General features: G+C 47.1%; 1 protein-coding gene across 3 annotated transcripts in view; it reads right to left on the bottom strand.

Annotated features, from left to right (window-relative positions):
* LOC311132645 (protein PRRC2A-like) overlaps positions 1-19,542 on the bottom strand; it is a 42,234-nt gene continuing 22,692 nt past the window's right edge. For all 3 annotated transcript variants that reach the window (XM_084165905.1, XM_084165907.1, XM_084165906.1), the window contains 5 exons: positions 16,161-16,764; positions 12,111-12,370; positions 4,793-5,135; positions 4,158-4,380; positions 1-3,738 (listed from right to left, as the gene is read on the bottom strand). In XM_084165905.1, coding sequence (XP_084022031.1) covers positions 600-3,738; positions 4,158-4,380; positions 4,793-5,135; positions 12,111-12,370; positions 16,161-16,764 — 4,569 coding nt within the window. In that variant the 3' untranslated portion in view covers positions 1-599. The remainder of the gene's footprint in view (positions 3,739-4,157; positions 4,381-4,792; positions 5,136-12,110; positions 12,371-16,160; positions 16,765-19,542) is intronic.

Raw genomic sequence — 19,542 nt, 5'->3', positions numbered from 1 at the left:
CCCTCCCCCTCCATATGGGAAAATATAATGCAGATAACTGCCCTCCCGAATACCACCCCAACCGTGGTAGAAATATACACAGGTAACATCAATATAAAAATCTGCCTTCTCCTGGCTAGCCAATTCCTCCAACATGTTTATCATGACATGTCACACTGCGTACACACACACTACTGCACGTGGTTGTGTATGTCTGTTATATGTCATATTGTGCTTGTAAATGCAAACATGTTTATTTTTTTATGTTTTCAGTCAAAAGAGGTGTGCGTTCAGAACAAGCGTGTCTGCTGAAACCTAAATTTGGGTGGATTTCTGGAGGGTGGGGGGGACAACTGAAAAGGGGGGAGCATGACAGGGAGGGAGCAGAGTGACACTACAATAACGGACGGTAGATAGCAGATGGATGAAGAGAGAAAGAAGCGAGGAGGGGTTTAACGTGAGTGTGTACACTGTCTCCATAACTATGTATTGTACAATAATGTGCTAATATGTTAAGGGATGAGAACAGATAGAGGCTGAAGGAATGATAGAGACAGAAAGGGATAAAGAAGAGGGGTGGGCGGGGGTGATGCATTTGAAATGTTTCCAGATCTTCCACTTCACTTCCTGTTTTTGGGGGAGGGCCAGTTTCCACGGCGCTCGCCGCGTTGGCCCCCTCCGTTTCCAGCTCCGCCTCCTCCCCCACTGGGCGGGCCCCGCGGGCCTCTTCCTCCCCCTCCTCCTTCTCTTCCTCCAGCATTGACCCTCCTGTTCTGTCGCTCCATACCAGGACGCTGGCTAGAGAAGCTTCTCTTGTTTGCCGCCTGCTCCTTCGCAGTCATCTCTCGCTCTCCGACCCCTCCTCCCCCCCCGCCTCCGCCTCCACCTCCTCTTCCGGGTGGGTGATGATGGTGATGGGAGGAATAGGACTTCCCTCCTCCTCCTTCCCTCTCCCGGAACTCTGTGAAGTCACTGCTCTCAGAGGCTGTCTCCCACTCCTCGTTGGCCTGGTCTGAGTTCTGGTTGGAGAAGTCAGGTGATTTGGCGCCCCCTGCTGGGTTGTGGTTGTGGTGACGCTGAGAGTGGGCAGGGCCGGAGTTGCCCTGGTTGTAGTGATGGTGGTGACTGTTTACGTTTCCAAGATGGCCGCCGGTACTGCTGTTGTTGTTGGTAGTTGTGGTAGCATTGTGGTTAGCGTTGGGGGCAGTGCCGGTCGTGGGCACCGCGTTGTGAGCGCCGTCGGTGACATCCTGAATGTAATTCTGGCAGGGCGAGGAAGGTCGTCCTCCTCCGATGACCCCGACTCCTCCTCCGTTGATGCGAGCGGCGTTCTCTCGCTCCTTCAGCCGGCGGAAGCGCGGTGGCTTGTCCTGTTGGTGCTGGGAGCGCCCGTGGCGACGGCGTCTCGGGGGGCGCTCAAAGCCATCCCGTGGGACGCAAGGGAAGCCACGCCCGTCCGGGCCGGAGAGAGGGAGAGGAAGGGGGCCGCTGGAGTTTGTAGTGGGATTAGCCGTGGACTGCTGGATTCCAACTCCTCCGTTCTCCATGGAGTCCTGTGGGGCTAGAGTAGGTGCAGCAAGGATAGATTGTGGAGGGGTTTCTCCTCCCTGATTCTGAGCTTGGCTTCCGTCCGCTGCCTTCTCCTTCTCCCCGCTGGTTCCACGACCCGTGTCTTTGGGTGCGGACGACTGCATTTGGGCCTGCTGCTTGCGGACCGAGGCTGAGGACTTGGTGGCCCAGCCTTGAGGGTCGGCCCTGGATCCTGACCTGTGACCTCCAGCCATTCCTCCTCCGCCTCCACCACTTCTATAGATGCTGCCGCCTCCTCCTCCCCCGCCGCCGCCACCCCCCCTGCCCCTCCTAGAGGGTACGCCTCTGGGGGTGAACACCCGGGCCTGGGAGCCTCTGGGTGGGACGGAGCCGCCACTGGTAAAGTTATCTGTGCCGCTGCCATTCTTGGTGCTGGACTTGCGGTCTTCCTTGTCCGACTGGGCCAGGTCGCTGGCGGCACTCTCGCTGCCCGTCTCCGACCCCCTCTGCCGCCTCCTCTTGGGGACCTCCTCGTATTCAGAACCCTCGCTGCGGGTCTCGCTGTGGTTACGGGTGCGCCCCGGGTTGGCCTGCGACCCCCCTCGGCTGCGCCTTCCCCCCGATGCCTCGTCATTGAATTCCTGGTGGTAGCCTCCGCCAGCTCGGTAGTCCCGGCTGCTCCTGCTGCCTGCTGCCCTGCCACGGCTAACGCTGCCACCCCCGGCCGTGCCCGTGTAAGTGCCCCGGTAACCCCGGCCGCGTCCGTAGAACTCGCCACCTCGTCCTCTGCTGGCTCTGCTGCCACGGGCCGAGACGCCATGGTAGGATACACCCCCGCCCCTCTCGAACGAGCGCTCTCTGTCCCGCCTGTTGGAAGGGGGGCCGGAGTACCCTGATGAGGGGGTGGGGTTGACACAGTCTTTGTGACCCTTGCCCACTCCTCCTCGTTCGTTCCCCGCTCGGTCCTTCCATCCGTTTCTGGGTTTGGGACCGGTCTGAGCCGGCTCTTCTTTACCAGACACTGCAGAGGAGCTCTGTGGGCCGGAGGATGTTTCCTGCTTGACTGATGAATGGCCTCCATCTTGTCTTTCTTCTTTGTCTTTTCCAGAGCCTCCTCCACTGGTCTTTTCTCCTCCCTCGCCTCCCTCTCTCTTCATTTCCTTCAGCACAGGCCTCTTGATAGGCCCTGCCCTCTTGTTGGTGTTGCCGCCACCCGATTGGCCGCCGGAGGGTTTGTTGTGGTCAGACGCTGTTGGGTGATTGGATGAATCCTCCCCTCCGCGGGAGTTTCCGCCCACTGCTCTCCTGTTGTGTGAGGGGCCTCCTGCGTTGCTGCTGCCGGGCCGTGGCCCCCACTGGGTCTCAGTCTTGTGTTCCCTCCCCCCTTTCTCCCGCTGGTTGGGCTTGGGGTCACGGTGGTGGTGCTGCTCCTGGCCCTGCCTCTGCTGCTGTTGGGGTTGCTGCTGGGACTGAGGATGGGACTGCTGAGACGTCACAGAAGACTGAGAGTGGCTGTGGCTAGGGCCCATCTTATCCTGCTTCATCTCTCTGCTGCTTCCTGCTTCATGTCTCTGCCCGGTTCCTGTATCGGCCTTGCGCTGAGGTGGGAGGAGATGCAAGACCGCCTTGCCGCTGCCGTCCTCCCTGGCCGAGGATGATGAGGAGGAGGAGGATGAGCAAGAGGAGAGGGACGGCTGTTGGAGCGGGGGCGAGGGGTCACCCTTCTTGGGGGCTTCGCTTCCTCTCTCACCGCGGCCATTCTCGGGCTTGTGGGGGTGGAGGGGGAAGTGGGAGGGGCCTTGGTGTTGTTGATGACCATGGTGTTGTTGGTGTTGAGGGTGGTGGAGGTTGTTATTCTCCAGGGAGGAGAGGTCAGCTCGCCCGTTGCGGTCGTAGTGGGGGTGGGAGACCCCCCAGATCTGTCCCTGTTGCTGGCCACCCTTGTGGCCCTGGCCCTCATCCTGGTGGCTGAAGCCTCCACCACTCCCCCTCTGCTGCTGCTGCTGCTGGGGAGCCATGCGGGAGCCCTGGTCGGGGAAGTTGCTGTAGTTTCCCCGGCCGCCCATATAGGACTGGTGGTGGTGGGGGTGGTGGCTGCCTCCTCCCTGGCCCCCCACCTGAGTGCCCACAGGGGGTGGGGTCTGGTTGGAGGAGCCCGAGCCAGAGTTGGGCTGCTGGATGGGCCCTGGCCCTCCCTCTCGCATACCACGGACTGGAGGGGTGTCACTCCTAAAATAAAAATCGGGGATTTAATAAAACACTTATGGAAACCGTATCCTGTACTCATAAAACAGACTGAATTCATATATTTATAATCTCATATGATTTCAACTAATACATGTTTTCCTATTCAAACCATATTGTATGATTTGACAATTAAAGGGATCCTTCGGGATCCGCCATTGATCTATTTCCACAGAGTCAGATGAACTTGTGGAGACAATTTTTATGTCTCCAGTATTAAGGAAATTAGAGGTAGTTTCACGAGCCACCGCTAACTAGCGTTAGTGCAATGACTAGCAACTTCCTCCGAACTGCATGCAGAGAAATAAAAATGGTATCCACAAATTCATCAGACTGGGGAAGTAGATAAAGGGTCAAAAGTATACCTTTAAATGATCGTGAGATACATTTGACCTCTGTCTTACCTAGGCCCTTTGCCACTGACATCGTCCTCTTCCAGTGCCTGCTTCGGTCTCAGAGGGGAGCTCAGTCCCCTGCCTTCGCTGCCCCCGGGGAACACCTCGGGCCCCCAGGCCAGTTTTGGGTCCATGGGAGGTGTCCCACGGTGGGGGTGTCTCGGGTGCTGCTGCCTGTCAAAGGTGTCCGAACCAGAGCCCCCCGAATCAGAGCGCTCTCTCCCCATCATCCCTGCAACAGAGATGGGTGTCACGTTAGAAAAAAGTCATACTCAATTATAAACATTTTGGCTGGCAACCTGGTGCCATTTCTGGGCCCTGTATAGTTGGTAGAGCATGGCGCTTGCAACGCCAGGGTTGTGGGTTCGTTTCCCACGGGGGGCCAGTATGAAAATGTATGCACTCACTAACTGTAAGTCGCTCTGGATAAGAGCGTCTGCTAAATGACTAAAATGTAATGTAAATTTCTTATAGCATATAAACTTTATTGCATTATCATAATCTCTATGGACTAAATCCTACATTTTGATCTGGTTTGCACAAATCTGCCATTGACCTGCAAATTCAGATTCAGCCCTATGACAAAATGCCAACTCCTTGACTTAGCATTTCATGTATCAAACCACAATACCATGAGTACCCACCTGCATGTTGCATGTTGGGCGGGTAGTAGTCCATGGGCCCTGGAGGTCGACCCTGCATGCCCCCCTGCATCATCCGGGGGTCCATGTAGGGCATCATCATCCAGCGTGGGTCAAAGTTCATGGGCAAGGGCGGGGGGCCGCGGCCCATGGAGCCCTGTGGAGGGTACTGCAGGGGCCCTGACTGCTGCTGCTTCGGACCCTGGGTCTGAGCGGTGGCCCCCGGAGAAGGGCCCTGCTGCTGGGGGGCCTGCTGAGGCTGCTGGGGCGGGAGCTGCTGCTGGCTCTGTTGGGCTGCTTGGCTGTGCTGCTGCTGCCACTGCTGCTGCTGCTTCATCAGCTGCTCCTGAAGACACAGAGTGGGAGAGATGTTATAATACACAGTGCATTCGTAAAGTATTCAGACCCCTTCACTTTTTCCACATTTTGTTACGTTAGCCTTATTCTAAAATTGATTAAATTATTACTTTTTTCTCATCAATCTACACACAATACCCCATAATGACAAAGCGAAAACAGGTTTTAGATTATAAAAAATAAAAAAACGTATTTACATAAAAGTATTCAGACCCTTTGCTATGAGACTCGAAGTTGAGCTCAGGTGCATCCTGTTTCCATTGATCATCCTTGAGACGTTTCTACAACTTGATTGGAATCCACCTGTGGTAAATTCAATTGATTGGACATGATTTGGAAAGGCACCACCTGTCTATATAAGATCCCACAGTTGACAGTGCATGTCAGAGCCAAAACCAAGCCATGAGGTGGAAGGAATTGTCCGTAGAGCTCCAAGACAGGATTGTGTCGCCGCACAGATCTGGGGAAGGGTACCAAAAAATGTCTGCAGCATTGAAGGTCCCCAAGAACACAGTGTCCTCCATCATTCTTAAATGGAAGATGTTTGGAACCACCAAGACTCTTCCTAGAGCTGGCCGCCCGTCCAAACTGAGCAATCGGGGGAGATCAGGGAAGTGACCAAGAACCTGATGGTCACTCTGACAGAGCTCCAGAGTTCCTCTGTGAAGTTGGGAGAACCTTCCAGAAGGACAACCATCTCTGCAGCACTCCACCAATCAGGCCTTTATGGTAGTGTGGCCAGATGGATGCCACTCATTAAAAAGGCACGACAGCCCGCTTGGAGTTTACCAAAAGGACCTAAAGGACTCTCAGACCATGAGAAACAAGAATCTCTGGTCTGATGAAACTAAGATTGAACTCTTTGGCCTGAATGCCAAGCGTCACGTCTGGAGGAAACCAGGCACCGTTCATCACCTGGCCAATACCATCCCTATGGTGAAGCATGGTGGTGGCAGCATCATGCTGTGGGGATGTTTTTCAGCGGCAGGGACTGGGAGACGAGTCAGGATCGAGGGAAAGATGAATGGAGCAAAGTACAGAGAGATCCTTGATGAAAACCTGCTCCAGAGCGCTCAGGACCTCAGACTGGGGAGAAGATTCACCTTCCAACGGGACAACGACCCTAAACACACAGCCAAGACAATGCAGGAGTGGTTTCGGGACAAGTCTCTGAATGTCCTTGAGTAGCCCAGCCAGAGCCCGGACTTCAACCCGATCAAACATCTCTGGAGAGACCTGAAAATAGCTGTGCAGCAACGCTCCCCATCCAACCTGACAGAGCTTGAGCGGATCTGCAGAGAAGAATGGGAGAAACTCCCCAAATACAGGTGTGCCAAGCTTGTAGCGTCATACCCAAGAAGGCTCGAGGCTGTAATCGCTGCCAAAGGTGCTTCAACAAAGTAGAGTAAAGGGTCTGAATACATATGTAAAGGTAATATTTCAGTAATTTATTTTTAATAAATGTGCACAAATTTCTACAAAGCTGTTTTTGCTTTGTAATTATGGGATATTGTGTGTAGATTGACGAGGGGAAAAAACAATTTAATCCATTTTAGAATAAGGCTGTAACGTAACAAAATGTGGAAAAAGTGAAGGGGTCCGAATTCTTTCCGAATACACTGTATGCCATTTAGCAGATGCTTTATCCAATGAGACTTAATCATGTGTGTAGGGCTGGGCGATATAGCATTAATTTGATTAATTTGAATGTACGTTTTAGCGCAAAATTCCAAATGGCTGTATCGCAAGAATCACATTATTTCGTTTTTATGAGCTTTTATGTCCGCTTGTTCTCATGTTGTCTTTTTGGTCGCGTCTCCTTCGCTCCTTCTTTGCGGTGTGCACTTTCCCACTAAAACACACACACACACCAAGCCACTCACAACAACAAAGATGAAAGATCACGTCTTCCTCTCTGACAAGCAGTTTCAACTCGCTATTTGCATTTGAGGTTTGGTCCAATAGAAATCAGTCATATGTACACCGAAACACATTGAGACATTTTACTTTAACAGAGGATACCCTTATGTCTCAACTAACAACATTGACAGAGAGCAGACCCTACTAAAACAGACCCTGCTCAATGAACATTGATTCTGGAAAATTAACGCTCAGTTTGTTGCGCGCGGCCTTGCGGTACCGCTAGCAGGCAGCATTTTAGCCACAGACGTGCTAGCTGTGTAGTCTGTTTCATAAACGTGTAATGAGCATAAAAATACACATTTATGTAAGGAATTTACAACTCATTCTCATTCTGAGAAATAAGTATCTTCTTAGCCAGGTAGGCCACTTGATTTCAACCTCTAAACAAAGTGGACAGTTCAAACAGTTGGAGACGGAGAGGAGGGTTCACAACTGTTCTACCTTGTTAGCTAGAAAATAGATCCAAGTTGGCTAGACAAACTAAAAAAGATTAGCTGGCTACTCACTAGCACGTAGGCGGGTGTTTAGAGATGGTTTATGAGTCCTGTGTTCATTTTCTATAATACCTTCTACAAGAAGTTGGTCATTATTAGATGTGCATGGTTTTGGTTCAATGTGTAACAAAAAGGGGATTTTCATAGATAGACATTAAAGACAGATCAGTGATTATTGCAAAAAAAAGCAGGATAAACTATTTTTATAAAATAATGACATTATTAGTTGGTCTTATGGTTGTGGAAGGAAGGCTTATAATTTTGCCTAGGTATAATTTTACATTAGATTCCTGACTGTTTGAAATGTAGTGTATTGACTTAAAATTGTGCAACAAAGCTTACACTACCAGTCAGAAGTTTGGACACCTACTCGTTCAAGGGTTTTTCTTTATTTTTACTATTTTTTACATTGTAGAATAATAGTAAAGACATCAAAACTATGAAATAACACATATGGAATCATGTAGTAACCAAAAAAGTGTTAAATTGCCTTGATGACAGCTTTGCACACTATTGGAATTCTCTCAACCAGCTTCATGACGAATGCTTTTCCAACAGTCTTGAAGGAGTTCCCACATATGCTGAGCACTTGTTGGCTGCTTTTCCTTCACTCTGCGGTCCGACTCATCCCAAATCATCTCAATTGGGTTGAGGTCGGGGGATTGTGGAGGCCAGGTCATTTTTACATTTACATTTTAGTCATTTAGCAGACACTCTTATCCAGAGCGACTTACAGTTAGTGAATACATATATATTTTTTAAATACTGGCCCCCCGTGGGAATTGAACCCACAACCCTGGCGTTGCAAACGCCATGCTCTATCAACTGAGCTACATCCCTGCCGGCCATTCCCTCCCCTACCCTGGACGACGCTGGGCCAATTGTGCGCCGCCCATGAGTCTCCCGGTCGCGGCCGGCTGCGTCATCTGAAGCGGCACTCCATCACTCTCCTTCTTGGTAAAATAGCCCTTACACAGCCTGAAGGTGTGTTGGGTCAGTGTCCTGTTGAAAAACAAATTATAGTCCCACTAAGCACAAACCAGATGGGATATCGCTGTAGAATGCTGTGGTAGACATGCTGGTTAAGTGTGCCTTGAATTCTAAATAAATCAGACAGTGTCACCAGCAAAGCACCCCCACACCATAACACCTCCTCCTCCTCCATCCTTTACGGTGGGAAATACACATGCGGAGATAATCCGTTCACCCACACCGCGTCTCACAAAGACATGGCGGTTGTAACCAAAAATCTCCAATTTGGACTCCAGAACAAAGGACAAATTTCCACCGGTCTGATACCCATTGCTCGTGTTTCTTGGCCCAAGCAGGGTCCGCTTCTTCTTATTGGTGTCCTTTAGTAGTGGTTTCTTTGCAGCAATTCGACCATGAAGGCCTAATTCACACAGTCCCCTCTGAACAGTTGATGTTGAGATGTGTCTGTGACTCGAACTCTGTGAAGCATTTATTTAGGCTGCAATTTCTGAGGCTGGTAACTCTAATGAACTTATCCTCTGCAGCAGAGGTAACTGAGTCTTCCATTCCTGTGGCGGTCCTCATGAGAGCAAGTTTAATCATAGCGCTTGATGGTTTTTGCGACTGCACTTGAAACTTTCAAAGTTATTGAAATATTCCGTATTGACTGACCTTCATGTCTTAAAGTAATGATGGACTGTCGTTTCTCTTTGCTTATTTGAGCTGTTCTTGCCATAATATGGGCTTGGTCTTTTACCAAATATGGCTATCTTCTGTATACCTTGTCACAACAACTGATTGGCTCAAACGCATTAAGAAGGAAAGAAATTCCACAAATGAACTTTTAAGAAGGCACACCTGTTAAATGAAATGCATTCCAGGTGACTACCTCATGAAGCTGCTTGAGAGAATGTCAAGAGTGTGCAAAGCTGTCATAAAGGCAAAGGGTGGCTATTTGAAAAATCTCAAATATATTTAGATTTGTTTAACACTTTTTGGGTTACTACATGATTCCATATGTGTTATTTCATACAGTTGAAGTCAGAAGTTTACATATACCTTAGCCAAATACATTTAAACTCAGTTTTTCACAATTCCTGACATTGAATCCTAGTAAAAAGTCCCTGTCTTAGGTCAGTTAGAATCACCACCACCAAGCTTTAACTTCCTGACAATTGTCTTGAGATGTTGCTTCAATATATCCACATAATTTTCCAATTTGCCTTGAGATCATTGACAAGATCCTCCTGTGTAGTTCTGGGCTGATTTCTCACCGTTCTCATGATCATTGCAACTCCACGAGGTGAGATCTTGCATGGAGCCCCAGGCCGAGGGAGATTGACAGTTCTTTTGTGTTTCTTCCATTTGCGAATAATCGCACCAACTGTTGTCACCTTCTCACCAAGCTGCTTGCCGATGGTCTTGTAGCCCATTCCAGCCTTGTGTAGGTCTACAATATTGTCCCTGGCATCCTTGGAGAGCTCTTTGGTCTTGGCCATGGTGGAGAGTTTGTAATCTGATTGATTGATTGTTTCTGTGGACAGGTGTCTTTTATACAGGTAACAAGCTGAGATTAGGAGCACTCCCTTTAAGAGTGCGCTCCTAATCTCAGCTCGTTACCTGTATAAAAGACACCTGGGAGCCAGAAATCTTTCTGATTGAGAGGGGGTCAAATACTTATTTCCCTCATTAAAATGCAAATCAATTTATAACATTTTTGACATGCGTTTCTCTGGATTTTTTTGTTGTTATTCTGTCTCTCACTGTTCAAATAAACCTACCATTAAAATCATAGACTGATCATTTCTTTGTCAGTGGGCAAACGTACAAAATCAGCAGGGGATCAAATACTTTTTTCCCTCACTGTACTACCATACCCCGTTTTGTCTTGCCCATTCACCCTCTGAATGTCACACATTCATGTCTCAATTGTCTCTAGGCTTAAAAATCCTTCTTTAACCTGTCTCCTCCCCTTCATCTACACTGATTGAAGTGACATCAATAAGGGATCATATTTTCACCTGGTCAGTCTCATGGAAAGAGCAGGTGTTCGTAATGTTTTGTACACTCAGTTTATATTGTGAATCGCCCATAAATTAGATTATAATTTTTGTATTCATTTTAGGCCATATCGCCCAGCTCTACGTGCGTGGTTGGGCGATGTCAACCTTTGTCATATCGTGATTATGTACCCATAAAACATTGTGATATACGATGCCATCGCCGCTATTGGCCACCCCAAATATATTACAGAAATTATTGCAGTTGATATGCAGCCATTGTCAATGGTCGAGGACGTCTGCTTCACTGCCCTGATGGCATATCTACAACCAGACTACAAGATGCCATGTCAAAAAACAATGACTGCCTGGATGAAGAAACTGTACGATTGCTCTGCAAGTACAAAGCGCGAGTACAAACGTGGCGTAACAACAAATTGTTGGACATCTATGAACAGGCTGTCATACATCACTGCAACCAGCCATCACTGGTTGCAGTGGTTCCTGAGTGGCGCAGTGGTCTAAGGCACTGCATTGCAGTGCTAACTGTGCCACTAGAGATCCTGGTTCGAATCCAGGCTCTGTCGCAGCCGGCCGTGACCGGGAGACTCATGGGCGGCGCACAATTGGCCCAGCGTCGTCCAGGGTAGGGGAGGGAATGGCCGGCAGGGATGTAGCTCAGTTGATAGAGCATGGCGTTTGCAACGCCAGGGTTGTGGGTTCGTTTCCCACGGGGGGCCAGTATAAAAAAATAAATAATGTAATCACTAACTGTAAGTCGCTCTGGATAAGAGCGTCTGCTAAAATGACTAAAATGTAAAATCACATTGAAGAGACGTGGAACATGAAGTCCCATGCACTGACAACTGAGAACATGGAGGAGAGTGACACAGCAGAGAACCTAAAACGGCATTCAATACCATCGTTGCGGAGTGGGTGGGGGACTGCAGTAAGGTGAGAGCCGTCTGCTAGGTAGCCTGGACTACAAATGGTTTATATACATAATTGGGTAATACGCAGGACCATATCTGAATTGTGAATTCACGCCATTTTATGACTTATTTTCTTATCGTTTAGACAATGCAAAACGTCAGTTGAAAGTATTTCATGACCCACAATCAAAATGCTGCAATAAAATCTAGAAATTGTACACCCACAAACTTGCCATCATCCATAGCACTGAGCCATTGATCAGTCATGTCAACCAATGCAGTGGTAGTAGAATGGTTTTTGCGATAAGCATGCTGATTGGCTGTGATCAAATCATTATTTTCCATGTACTCCCTTATTTGTTTACTCAATATACCCTCTAATATATTTTACTGATTGAAGGGAGTAGACTGATTGGTTGACTATTGGCAGGCGTAAGGGATTCTTTGTTGTCTTTTGGGATTAGACACAGTTTAGCATGCTTCCATACATTTGGAAATTGACTGTTTTCCAGTGACCAATTAAATATATATTTCAGTGGAGCTGCAAACTGGGGAGCAGCATAGCAAAGATAAATATTGTCCATAAGATCATTACCCATAGATTTACCATTGGGTAATGACTTCAGTAGGTTATTAGACTGACCTGTTGCTGTCTCTGGAAGCGGGGAGGCAGGGACTTCTGGTACTTGGAGTAGCCCTGTCCGGGGGGGCCGCTGGCTTGGCGACTTGCTCCTCCTCCCATGCTCTCTACCTTCACTGGGTCTACCACTCCTCCACCACCACCTCCTCCGCTGCGGACGTGAGCACTACCTAGCATCTCCTCCTTCCCCTCCCCAGGCACCAGGACCTCCAGAGGAGGCTGCTGCAGCTGAGGAGTGGTGGGCTGGGGACACACCTGGGCGTCTGGATAGAGGAAGGGGAGAGAATATAGCAATGATATACCACTGGTTGTTGGAAGAGGTAAGCAGATGTGAATGACACCAAGTAATGTGCTATACAATTTTAAGAAAGGTCAGTAGAGGTACTATTGTGAACTTAATATGTGACAAAAAGACAACTTCAAAGATTCACAACCGTTTGGCGAAATCCATAGAAGCCTTTTGTCTATGGCCCAAACATACCTTTTTAGAGATACCCACATCAAATGTCTAACCAAGTTGAACTAGGTAGACAACACCAGAATGCCGTGTCAAAACTAGGGCTGTTACAGTGACCGTATTACCACCACACTGGCAGTCACGAGTCATGACCACAGTCAAATTCCATGTCACCATTTAGTCACAGTAAATAGGCTTCTTGAAAACTGCGCTCTGATGCCGCTGAGTCATTAGTAGCCAACCCAATATACTAGCTGCCATTCGCTAATGGCCTGGTACTCAGCGCTCGATTGTCCCTCTAATTACTCTAACATCAATGCAAACACTTCATGAGAGCCCATAAGCCCACGTTGCGCAACATTTCTATAGGCTATGCAATTGCGTGACAAAACAATGTTTTTATGGAGTCTATTAAAAAGAGGAGGATCCCATCAGCTTTCTATAGGCTAGGCCTACTATATTTATTTCTCAGCTTTCCTAATATTAAGCACATTGCTTTAGTTTATAACTGGAGTGGCCTACCTGGGCTGACATGAAAATGAGCAGCAGGAAAGGCATCCTCCATTTGCTATTTAAGTGAATACGGATTACATGTATTTTTCCCCCTGCCCCTGTAACCAACAGGTGCATGATAATGGCCCATTCTAAATCATAACAAATTTCACACGTTATTTAGTATATGTAAAGACAAGATTACGTTTAGAATAGTCTGATAGGTGACAGCGTGTGCAGTCCCAGGCAAGAAACAGTACATAAAAAATTTATGCACTCACTAACTGTAAGTCGCTCTGGATAAGAGCGTCTGCTAAATGACTAAAATGTTAATTACTTTTTCAAATCATAGTCACATGCATCATGTAGCCTAGCCCATAGGCCTATACGTTTTGATGAGGTTTGTATCTTAACTAAAGTGGACAAATAACTCCAAACGTAGCCTATAGGCCTACGACCCCTGAAACACGGTTGGAGAGCACATATCCTACAGAGCCTAGTGAAATGTTTTCTTATTAGCCCAGTCATTGCGCAATCGCGTGTGAAAACAGTTCTGACAGGCCACTATTTAAAAGTGGATCCCATCTTTCTTGTGCTGCTATATTTATTGTTCAATTCTTACAATTAATCACATTAATCTGCTTTATAACTGGTGTAGCCGGCAGCGCGTAAATTTCAAGTTTGGGGAAGCTAATTTTCACCATACAAATTCAACTTTATAATTTTACATTTTAGTCATTTAGCAGACGCTCTTATCCAGAGCGACTTACAGTGAGTGCATAATTTTTTTTCTCATACTGGCCCCCCGTGGGAATCGAACCCACAACCCTGGCGTTGCAAGCGCCATGCTCTACCAACTGAGCTACACGGGGCCCTAATAAAGCATTCCAATGCATCATTGCATTTGCAGACTTATGTAAGATAGCGTACTATTTGTAATGCGATGAGAACATAGTCATAATTTAGGCTAATAATAACTCAATCACTGTTCGTAAAAAAGACCTTCAATGCATGGCTGTGCGCGTATAGTGTAAAGTAGGCCTAGGCTTTATCAGATTTCTTCTTTCTTTGCACTGAAAAAATGTGGCCTTTTATGAAAACATTTCATGCTATTCTACTACACTTTATTTGAATGGAGACATTAGCAGAATCTTTTTTAATACGAAAAATGACAGGGTAGTCTACTCTGCTGATACTGACAAAGATCAATAAAAATGCGGTTGTCCATAGGCTGGTGCCAATAAGATAGGCTATACTGTTCTCTCAATTAAATTGATAATTTTGATAACTAAAAGACAGATTATAGTCTTCATTGTCTTCTCTTTACAGCTATAACCATTTTCCTTTCCAAACTATGTTTTCCCGCGTTTGTATTTTTAAATATTGTGATATGCCTGTCTGGGCCTCTACTTTTCAATGACAGTCGCAACTCAACAATCATGCATTTAGTATTTGGCGCACTGCCTTTCCTTCTGACTGTAGGCTATGCAATTTAGAACAATCCATAACTTATTTTTTTAAAATAAGCTAATGATCCTGTGGCCAAATCATGCTTTAATAGCCTATTTTGAATTACTTTATTTATTTCTGTATAGACAGTAGTAGGTTAATTAGGCTATATAATTTTGGCAATTTATACTGAACAAAAATATAAACGCAACATGTAAAGTGTTGGTCCAATGTTTTATGAACTGAAATAAAAGATCCCAGAAATGTTCCATACGCACAAAAAGCTTATTTCTCGCCAATTTTGTGCACACTTTTATTTTTTCTATATATTTTTTTACATCTCTTTTAGTGAGCATTTCTCCTTTGCCAAGTTAATCCATCATTACACAGGTGCACCTTGTGTTGGGGACAATAAAAGGCCACTCTAAAATGTGCAGTTTTGTCACACAACAATGCCACAGATGTCTCAAGTTGAGGGAGCATGCAATAGGCATGCTGACTGCAGGAATGTCCACCAAAGCTGTTGCCTAGAGAATTGAATGTTAATTTCTCTACCATAAGCCACCTCCAACATCGTTTTAGAGAATTTGGCAGTACGTCCAACCGGCCTCACAACCACAGACCACGTGTAACCACGCCAGCCCAGGACCTCCACATCCGGCACCTGCGGGATCGTCTGAGACCAGCATGCCGGACAGCTGATGAAACTGAGCAGTATTTCTGTCTGTAATAAAGCCCTTTTTTGGAGAAAAACTCATTCTGATTGGGTGGGCCTGGCTCCCAAGTAGGTGGGTCTATGCCCTCCCAGGCCCACCCATGGCTGCGCCCCTGCCCAGTCATGTGAAATCCATAGATTAGGGCTAATTCATTTATTTCAATTGACTGATTTCCTTATATGAACTGTAACTCAGTAAAATCGTTGAAATTGTTGTGTTTATATTTTTGTTCAGTATAATTCAATTTACTTTAGGAAAGCGTAGCTTCCCCTAGCCTTATGGATGCGCCGCCTATGCTGGCATATTAAAAACTAAACGTCACGTAAAGTCCATTCGCTACGGATGACATGGGGGCATTCTAAATAAAAAAATAATTCCACACATATATTATTAGGCTATATGTAAAGACCAGATTAAATTGAGAATAGTCTGATGGGTGAGAATATTATCAAGTGCTTGTCCAATGGTGAATGAAAGACTGATGAAGTGTGTGCAGCCTGCGCAAGAAACAGCAGAGCTCATGCCTTATTCTTCTTACTATAAAATAATGCCACGGGAATGATATGCAAATCTTGTCTCAACTAGTGTAGCCCACAGCTATAAGGCATAGCCAGATCAGCGCCTAACATAAGGACGACTCAGAATATGCTATTCTGTTCTTCTGAAATAGGCAATATTTTCTTCATTTCATGATTCTTTAGACCTGTCTAAAATAAATAACAGATTTATTGTGATGTGTAGGCTTTATTAAATTGATTTATTAGACTTTAAAATATGGATGTTCCAAAGCGCCGCGTCATTGGCTTGTAGGCTATGCATGGAAGCCAGGAGATGCTAAACATGTTAATTAATGGTAAATTACCGTGCGATCTGCAGTTATTTGCATGACAATCACCTGCTGACAATTTCATGACCTCCACAGCTCTAGTCAAAACTCACCAGCATTGGAGTCATAGCTGCTGTTGCTATTGGCCCTCTGTCTGTCGGTGGGACTGGGCCCTGGCACTAGGTCCCTGGTCACAGCCTGGGCAGCCAGGGGGGGCTCCTCAAGGTCCACGCAGGGGGACGGGGGCTGGCTGATGTTGGGGGAGGAGGCCGTGGCAGACAGTGAAGGGCTGGGGCATCCGGCCGTGGTGGAATTGCCGTCCAGACTGGAGGGCTTGGAGCCTCCGCTGCTCCCACCACCACCCTGCTGCTGGGCTTTTTCATCCAGCCTCTTCAGCTTCTCAGCGCAGGCCGCGCGCCGCTCTTCCTCCATCCTTCGCTCCTCCTCCTCTCGGCGCCGGCGGGCACGTTCAACAGCGGCCGAGATCTCAGAGGAGGACTGCTTCCTGCGCTGGCGCCACGTCTCGTCCTCGTCTTCGCCCGGGGGCGGGGCAAGCAGGCCGGTAGTCTGAGGTGGAGGGGTGGGGCCTCCGGGGACTGGGGAAGTAGTCTGCTGCTGTTGGAGCTGCGAGGAGGGGGCGGGCTTCCCGGGGGCCAGGGAGGCAGAGACAGTTTCAGGGGCTACCACCGGGCCGGACTGATTAGGGGAGTTGCGGTCCTGGGTGAGGAGAGATTGAATGAGGACACACACGACAACAAACTCGGCTACAATATGAAAAAAAAACTTTCCTAGGATGGTATGAACAACACAAATAACTGAACTGCAAAAAAAGCATGTGAAAATGCTGTACGGATATACACAGTGTACAAAACATTAAAAACACCTTCCTAATATTGCGTTGCACTCCCTTCTGCCCTCAAAACATTCAATTAGTCAGGGCATGGAGTCTTCAAGGTATCGAAAATGTTCCAAAGGGATGCTGGCTTATGTTGACTCCAATGCTTCCCACAGTTGTGTCAAGATGGCTGGATGTCCTTCGGGTGGTAGACCATTCTTGATACACACAGGAAACTGTTGATCGTGAAAAAGCCAGCAGCATTGCAGTTCTTGACACAAACCGTTGCGCCTGGCACCTACTACCACACCCCATTCATAGGCACTTCAATCTTTTGTCTTGTAAATTTACCCTATGAATGGCACACATACACAATCCAAGCATCAATGGCCTCAAGGCTTAAAATACCTTCTTTAACCAGTCTCCTCCCCTTCATCTACAGTGCATTCAGAAAGTATTCAGACACCTTGACCTTTTCCACATTTTGTTACATTACAGCCTTATTCTAAAATTGATTAAATAAATTGTTTTCCTCATCAATCTACACACAATACCCCATAATTACAAAGCGAAAAAAGGTTTCTAGAATTTTTTGCAAATTTATTAAATTAATAACTGAAATACCTCATTTACATAAGTATTCAGACCCTTTGCTATGAGATTCGAAATTGAGCTCAGGTGCATCCTGTTTCCGTTGATCATCCTTGAGATGTTTCTACAACTTGATTGGAGTCTACCTGTGGTAAATTCAATTGATTGGACATGATTTGGAAAGGCACACACCTGTCTATATAAGGTCCCACATTTGACAGTGCATGTCAGAGCAAAAACCAAGCCATGAGGTCGAAGGAATTGTCCGTAGAGCTCCGAGACAGGATCGTGTCGAGGCACAGATCTGGGTAAGGGTATCAAAAAATGTCTGCAGCATTGAAGGTCCCCAAGAACACAGTGGCCTCCATCATTCTTAAATGGAAGAAGTTTGGAACCACCTAGACCAGGGGTGTCAAACGTCCGACCCGCGGGCCGGATCAGGCCCGCAAACGGGTTTAATCCGGCCCGCGAGATGATTTTGTAAAGTATACAAATTAGCTATAATCAATAAAATAAACTGCTGTTCCAATTGCGTCCACTGGATGGCGCAATAGCAATTGTGTGAAGCAAGCAAACTGTTTATACCGGGGCAGAGCAAGTAGGTCAAGCAAGTGCAGCCAGTCCGGATGAGCTACTTTGTTTTGCCCGCAATATTTATCACGGCTTCTACTTTTAACATTATGTGCTTTGGCACCCTCATTGCCCCAATATGTCTCTGTCAAAAAAGAGAAAAGTGGACGCAGAGTGCAGAGTGTTCCAAGAAAAATGGTCATCCTCCTATTTATTCACGGGATTGAATGGGAAAGCTGTATGTTTGGTGTGTTCACAGCATGTTGCAGTGCTGAAAGAATATAACCTTCGTCGCCACTATGTGAGTCTTCATGCCGACAAATATGACATCTTTCAAGGACAGCGGAGAGAAGGTGAATGAACTGTTGGCGGGTCTGAAGAAACTGCAGTCTGTGTTTACTCACAGCCGAGACATCAGTGACGCTGCAGTGAAAGCTAGCTACCTCATTGCTAATGAAATCGCAGTGGCTTCAAAACCATTTAGTGAGGGTGAATTTGTAAAAACATGCATGATGAAGGCAGCGGAGATTGTGTGCCCTGAAAAGCGCCAGGCTTTTGCAAATATCAGCCTGACAAGAAACACAGTTGCAGACAGGATTTCCGATCTTTCAGTGGATTTGGACAACCAGTTGAAGCAAAAAGTAAAGTCATTTATTGCGTTTTCGGTTGCAATTGATGAAAGCACGGACATTACAGATGTTGCACAACTGGCCATTTTCATCCGCGGAGTTGATGACACATTGACCGTCACCGAGGAGTTCGTGGAGTTGGTGCCGATGACAGACACAATGACAGCAGCTGATATTTTCACCGCACTCGTCGGCGCGCTGGACAGGGTCGGAGTGGACTGGTCCCGCGCTGTCAGCCTGGCTACAGATGGTGCGCCCTCAATGATCGGGAAAAAAGCAGGCGTTGTGACAAAGTTCAGAGAGAAAGTGCAATCTGCAAATGGAGGATGTGATTTTTGGACTTTTCACTGTATTTTGCACCAGGAGGCTTTGTGTTGCAAGTCATTAAAGATGGATAACGTCATGAAGGTGGTCATCCAAACTGTTAATTTCATCCGATCCAGAAGCCTGAATCACTGTCAGTTTGACAGCCTTCTCAGAGAGAAAGACCACATTTATAGCCTGCCATACCACACTGAGGTAAGATGGTTAAGCCGAGGTGCTGAGGCGTTTCTTTGATTTACGAGAAGAAATTGAACAGTTCATGGAAGAAAAGGGCAAACCAGTGTTAGAATTTCATTCCGCAGAATGGATGCAGGACCTTGCATTTATGGTGGATGTTACAGAGCACCTGAATAACTTGAACAAACAGCTGCAAGGGCGCAACAAAGTTGTCACGCAGTATTATGACAGCATACGTTCTTTCAAGTTGAAGCTGTCATTTTGGGAGACGCAACTTGCCGGTGGTGATGCAGCTCACTTCCCGTCTGAAAAATGTGTGCGCAACCCAACATGTGGCAGACATGAAGCGGTTCAAATATAAAATAACGG

The sequence above is a fragment of the Coregonus lavaretus genome (genome assembly GCF_964263955.1).
Source record: "Coregonus lavaretus genome assembly, chromosome: 7".
NCBI classification, from domain to species: domain Eukaryota; kingdom Metazoa; phylum Chordata; class Actinopteri; order Salmoniformes; family Salmonidae; genus Coregonus; species Coregonus lavaretus.
This window is presented reverse-complemented; position numbering and strand designations above follow the sequence as displayed.